At 44.7% G+C, this 6,765-nt stretch overlaps 1 protein-coding gene across 1 annotated transcript in view; it reads right to left on the bottom strand.

Annotated features, from left to right (window-relative positions):
• The window catches only part of LOC103353114 (dapper homolog 3), a 10,280-nt gene extending 3,774 nt beyond the window's left edge, over positions 1-6,506 (bottom strand). The window contains exons 1-3 of the mRNA XM_008275902.1: positions 6,155-6,506; positions 687-819; positions 197-307 (exon numbers count right to left, since the gene is read on the bottom strand). Of these exons, the coding sequence (XP_008274124.1) occupies positions 197-307; positions 687-819; positions 6,155-6,385 (475 nt within the window). The 5' untranslated portion in view covers positions 6,386-6,506. The remainder of the gene's footprint in view (positions 1-196; positions 308-686; positions 820-6,154) is intronic.
• Positions 6,507-6,765: the final 259 nt, after the last annotated feature.

The following is a 6,765-nucleotide window of genomic DNA, read 5'->3' as shown; positions in this document are numbered from 1 at the left end:
CTGCAATTCTGCCATCTTTTTCCCTTTGGACAAAAGGAAAAGAAGAAGTGAATGTTCTGTTTGTCTTATTTATGATGCTAAAATGCTACAGTGGTGCGCTAGAATTTGTATGGCTTCACCTACAGATCTGCTATTTCCTGAGGATGCATGTGAGTAACTGTACCTCAGCCTTTCCACATCTGCTAGTTTTTCTTACCCACAGACTTTGGCCTGTCACTGGTGTAAACCCAGGGGGAGACGGTCTCTGCAGGCTCAGTGGTGCAAGATTTTCCTTTTGGCGACTGTCCCTCACTTGACTCATAGAAACCTATGACAAAGTGCAATTAGAGAGTCAGAAAAGATGTCTATCTCATTTAATACAGCTCACTGATTGTTCCAGTTCTCTGAAAATATGCCTCTTGATGCAAGAGGTCTTTCAGCGCATTTCACAAATGGGACACAAAAGAAAATTACAAGCAACTAGAGCATGAACTAACAGTAGGAACAGAAATAAATTACAAATTCATTGCATGTATATTTTGAAATGCAAACAGAAAACATGAATTTTATTAGTAAGAGCAACAATTGTATACAAAAAAATGTGCTTTACTGGATTCACTGAAATGGTGTGTTTGTTTCTAGAAAAATCTTAATTGCATGTTTGACAGAGCTGTAAAGAAGGAAAGGGTTTGAAACAGTGGAAGTACCAGAGCTCGGCCGACTGTCGCCAGTGTCTCCTTGACCTCCATCACAGCAGCCGTCATCAGCTTCGATCCTCAGCTCTCCCACCTGCTGTTCCAGTGCCTGCATTAGGCCCCATGGGGAACTCTGAAGAGCACTCTGAAAAACAAATACACACACACTCATTCTGTTTTCTTGCTGTCTGTACTTGATTGTGTTGTTAAGAAGTCATTTTTAAGTGGATGGCAAGAGGCAACAATTAGTGATTTCAACAACAAGGAAACAGTCCTTGCAATCAAATTTCTCATTGCCAGAAACGCTACAGGCACAAGGACATCTGTGAATCCTTTGCTACTTGTTTTTACAGCTGCACACCATTTCTGATTTTGTTTGACGCTCAGACACCCATCAATTCCCTGCTGAGAAAGCTCTGACATTTCTGTTTTAGTTAGGAACAAATTGTTTACACATATAATATAGGAGCGTAGCTATCATTTGAATTTGTGCTGTGTTTTCTTCCTCACAACAGGGGTAAGCATGGCCAGAATGGTTCAACACAAAATGTCAAAACAGACAAAGCCACAACTCAGATGTGAGCACTGAGCTGTTCTCAAAAATACAAATGTGGTCATCACAGGTCACCACTCTGCAGCAAAGAAATGCATCCGTGTGCAGCATCCATATCTGTCACTGGGCTCTCATATGCAAGCACGTTTACAGGGGAAGCAGTCAGTTGGAACATGAATAATTCAAGGGTCTGTGAAGAGTGGGAAGGGGATTCTTTCATGTGGGTGGGGTGGCACACACATACTCACAGATGCAGACACATGCTATCCAGATATACAGACAAATCTGCTTGCTCATACGGCTCAGATAGGAACACACAGGTTGACAACAGATAAGACGTAACACTCAGTCTTGTACTTGTATCTTTAACATAAGGGCCATTCACACACACACACACACACACACACCAGTAAGACAGCTAGATTGGACATGCTTGTTCAGCCAGCCTGACAATTTTCTCTGGTCTCATGTTGACACCATCTGACACACACACACTAGCATCTGTAGGCACTCGCATCTAAGCCTGTCTGCATGGGTTAACACACACTCACACACACTCAAACTCACACACACACACGCGTTCACAAAGGGCCTTCAGTTTGTTGGAGGCTCATTAAGAAGCTTCATTACCAGAAGATGGAGCACGTTCTCATACTGAGGTGACACTTTTTATGTTACAGACCTACTGTGATGGAGAGCCTGTCAGACAACTGTCACACTCTCCTGCACCTCCTGAGGACCGTCTTTGTACATCTGTGTGTCTGTACCAATCAAACACTGCCAATATAAATGCACACAGGCCTTATGATATGCAAAACAGCTGCTTGAAAATCATGTAAAAGCAGGTTATCACAGTATGTCGGATGGTCTACCTCCTCGGTCCAGATCGAAATATTGTCACTTAAATTTAACGGTTTGCTGTGGAATTTTTAACAGACATGTTGAGGACAAAGTCTACTGACATACTGTATGTGATCTGCCTGACCTTTCCTCTTGCCCCAAGATGAGGTTGATATTTTTGGCTTTTAGCGTCATGTCTCGACAAAATGGTATTTGGCATGAAGCACTATAAAATTTAGTACAGATATTCATGTTCCCCCATATTCATCTTGTCAAAATATTATTTTTTCAGATGCTTTTCTTAATGACAAAGCACCGGGACGGTAACACAATAAAATGAGACGATCAAATCTTACAGCTAAACATCATTATTCTCATCACAGCTAGTGCTTTATCGTCTCAAAACAATTAAAAGAAAAAATGCCGATGTATTTGACATCGCTCACTGCTGCTTGTATATTCACTCCAATCAGTGCTCGAGCTCTGACTCCTTTGTCCTGCAGACTAAATGCGGTCATAATGCAAACGCTGCGAGCGATGCTGCCCACGCGACCTCTTCACCCCAAACACTGCCATTTGTTTTGTCTCGACAAGCGTGCTTATTGTCTTACCGTAAACAAAGCATTAGCATCCCTGCATCAATATTGTTGTGTATGGTAGAAATGAAGAGTGGGGAGCTTTGTTTTAGCTGCTGGCGTAGGATAGAGAGCTGCCTGGGAGGAGGGGGAAGCCAATAGGAAATCAATTAATCAATGATACCATTTCTCACATGTGATTGCTTGCCACTGCTTTGTGGACACGCTCACAGCGAAAGCCACGGTTCTGGTTATTAAATTATAACCCTGTAGAAAACAAACAAACTGCCGGGTTGAGACAGTGGCAGGGTTCATTTTACAGGCTGGTCTTTGACTGCACTACATTATTACTGGTCTCACACTGGTTCCCTGACACTGTATCATTGCTGTTTTACTGCATCTCATGCCCAAGGCTGGTGGGGGATGGGGGGAACAGAGGACGCCAGACTCACTTAGCCATTAAGCTGCTCCACACTGAAGGTAAAACACATCAGGGCTACCTGAAATACACTGAGCAGCTGGTGAATCCAGGTGAAAGCCAGAACAACATTATGACTGGGTGTTTTACCCTATTAGAGCATTTTTAGACACTTCAGAAAGTGTATAAAGAATGGGAGGCAATAGAGTTTAAAGCAAGCTCTAAATAAGGGCTGGATGTCTTGGCAGTATATAAAGACACATTGTAATTCTGGCACAAAAAAGGTTTTCGACAGGAGCGAAAGAAATTGGCAAGGTATAGCCCTTGGCTGTGTTGAATAGGATTGTAGAATAGACCTGTAACCAGTTAACGGCTGGCTGGGTTTTGAAACAATATTGGCAGGATATAGAAATCTATGGAACAGGGCACACAAGGCATGCAGCCACACTGCTGGACCCTCTATAATTAAAGCTATGTTGTGACTGGATCCACACAGAGCAGCCTGTGGGAGGCCGGAAACACACACACACACACACACACACACACACACACACACACAAGACACCCTGCCCCCCCAGTTTCACTGCTTGACTCAACGACTGAGCTCTTATTTCTTTAAGCACATGGACACATTTCAACTGCTGTATTTTAATAAGTAAATACATTTTGTAGTATTTTTTTTAAATGACTTTGACAGGGGAGGAATTTTGTACACACACAGTGTTTACATTAACATAGTGAATGGCATTCATTAGCACACTCTGAGTCTGTCCTACGTGCACGGTGGCTTGTAGGCTCAGCAGCAGCAGAAACAGCAGCAGCAGCAGCAGTGTGTGTTGGCTGCCAAAGAAATCCCTAAAGAGAGACATGCACCAGGCTGTGTTCATAAGACTGACAGTTGTGGAACGAGTTCAGAGTCCATCTCAAGGTGTGGATTTCATGCTTGCAAATATGCATTGGTCTGTATGCATATGATTTGTATATTTTCAGAAACTTGTTTGCCAAAGAACACAAACACCAAAGCAGAGAAACCATCCTGTGATCCATAAAAGTCACTCCTCAGTGTTCTATACCCTCAATAATGATGCGCTGCTGTCTTCACACAAGGACACAAACACTCAAGCTGATTGATGATGAAACAGGAGTTCAGCAAAGGCACAAAGCAAAGGCAAAAATCTACAGTAGACATACAACGCTGCAGAATGAATGCTTTGTTCGTTCATTCATTTCAGACCTTTTCAGAGGAGAGTAAATGCAACTTAGAGCTTTCTAAAATCCAAACATGGGGCATTTATGTATGTCACACATTCATTCACAATTCATATATTCTCCTCTTCTCTCTAAACACACTCAGCAGGGTAGCAGAGATGGAGGTCAGAGCTCCTTGCTTTCCCAGCTGCTGTCTGGCGTCCCACAGCTGTCAACACCTTCAACAGCACCACAACACACTGTATCCAGGAGAAAAAGGCCTCTCAGCCTGTCTGGGGGCCACATTCATGTTCAAGGCAGCTACACGCAGGCGTGCACACACAGGAGGTCTCATGGGGCTGATGTTTCTGTGTCACACTGTGAACTATACATTTTGGAGACTTTAACCTACATGGGAGATGAGATTGGGGATTTGGCTCGGACGCAGATGGTGACCTGATATCATGAAGACTCAATTTGAGACTTCAATTAGAGTCCTGTAGGGCAAAAGGAAAAAAAAAATTCTCAGAGGAATTTCCAGTGTAATTACTCACACGCTTGGATAAGCAGAGCAGTTAATAAACATCGATCCAGTGACACGTTTGAAAATGGAAACGGGAAAATATGCAATCCTGAGGGGGAGAAACGCATGTCACTCCTTCATTGGTCTTAAAAATGGCGGTTTCCCATCAGAGTGTGGATGTGTTAGACAGGGTGAAATGCGCTGACAGCCCCTCCAGCACTACTGGATTATGGATTTTAGGACTGGTGTGTTTGGCACAGTGGAAACCAGCATGCATTGTTGTTCGTGGTTTCAGACATCTTTTCAACATTACCTTGGGAATCATATGTGGATTTCATATGAGGACCCACATCATGCCATACCCAACTGAATCCAATGCACAAGGCCACCTATGTGCGCCTCTATCCTCTCACCAGGGCCTCGATAGGCATCATTAGTATTCTGCTCCATATGCGTCTATTGTTAGGGCCCCGTCGGAGGAGAGGAGAGGAGGGGAGGCAGGGAGGAAGGAGGTGTGAAGAGGAGGCGGCTGATTTAATTTCTTTTTCACCCTCTTTAATAATGGCTTCCTATTGTGGCCATGTGAAACAGCTTGCGGGCTGCGCAAGAGCAGCGGCCAAACAGAAACACAACTTCCACACGCACCACACACAAAAACTTAAGCAACATAAAGAGAAAATAAAAATACAGACAACATCGTCATCTGCAGATTAAGTGGTTGCTCAGTGGTGCGTAAAACATCCTGAGGTGTAGTCGTAATGTTGAAACTTTTATTTGTGTCCATGAATCTACTTTTTAAATCTTCTCCTAATCCTGGCATCACTGATCTCCTCATAAAAAGGCGTCTCATGTATTTATATACGATAATCGTGATATAAAAACGTTAGCAGCGACAGCAACATAAAAGCTGAAGGAATAATTCATTCTTTTATGATGTGTGGAAAGCACAAATAAGAGCTTGTTAAGTAGTAAAATCTACAAAAGTCTATGACGAGGGAACAATGGGCCATTAAATAGTCGGTCTGTGCCACAAACGGCGGGTGCTCCACCCCCTGATTTCGTTGCCCACAGGCATAAATCTCAGCCCAGAGCACAGAGACGCATTACACCCTTTCAAACAGAGGCCCTATTTATCAAGTTGAGTAACTTTTTTTGCAGCTAGAGGTCACGTCAACACAAAAGGCGCAGCGCGAACCAGGAGTCCATCCAACGGTCAAGCGGACCACAAAGAGGATCCGCTGCAGGCTATTAGATATTCAAAAGTATGTAGGACTGTGGTACAGGACAGAGGTAGAGTGGAGGTTTAAACACAGGGTGGGGTGACTGAAGGCAGAGCAGCTGGAATCCAAACATGCAGTAAAACGCTCAACATAAACTTCTTACCAGCTGTCGCCTCAGCGTTAAGTTTTCCTGTCCCCAGCTGCTGAAACACGCCAGCTCTCCTCTGGAGCTGTCCTGCTCCAGGGGGTCTCCCAGAGCCAGCGCTCCCAGCACCAGGCACTCCTGCCTCTGCCTGCGGAGCTCCAGCTCGCACAGCCCCGCCAGACTCGCCTCCAGGCGCTCCTTGGTCCGACTGCGCTCCACAGTCACTGGAAACGAGAACGCACGGTGCATGCCCTCTAAAATTCCGGGATCATGTGCAATAAAAGCTAATTATTTCCCTCAGATTGTATTTTTACGTCCTCCAAGTGGCCCAAAATTTACGAGGGCATTCGCAGACTATAAAAGGCCATGCTGCGTCCCATTCCTTGCGATAGCACGGTTGCCTTGGAGCGGCATGGTCTCCCTGACCATCTATGCGCTATACATTTTCTGTTTCGCAGCTGTCAAACGCAGCCACGGAGCTCCGCCCTCTGCGACCGACCACGGCGAGAAAGTGGGGAGTCATCCTCCCCTTTATAAATCCAATCCCAGCCTTCATTGGACATGAGAGGCTGGTGGGTGCTGCGCGTAACGTTGTCCCTTCCCCCTTGATTCATTACAGTGACGCGTCG

The sequence above is a fragment of the Stegastes partitus genome, unplaced genomic scaffold (genome assembly GCF_000690725.1).
Source record: "Stegastes partitus isolate 25-593 unplaced genomic scaffold, Stegastes_partitus-1.0.2 Scaffold62, whole genome shotgun sequence".
NCBI classification, from domain to species: domain Eukaryota; kingdom Metazoa; phylum Chordata; class Actinopteri; family Pomacentridae; genus Stegastes; species Stegastes partitus.
Note: the sequence above shows the minus strand (reverse complement) of the source record. Positions and strands in the feature narration are given on the sequence as shown.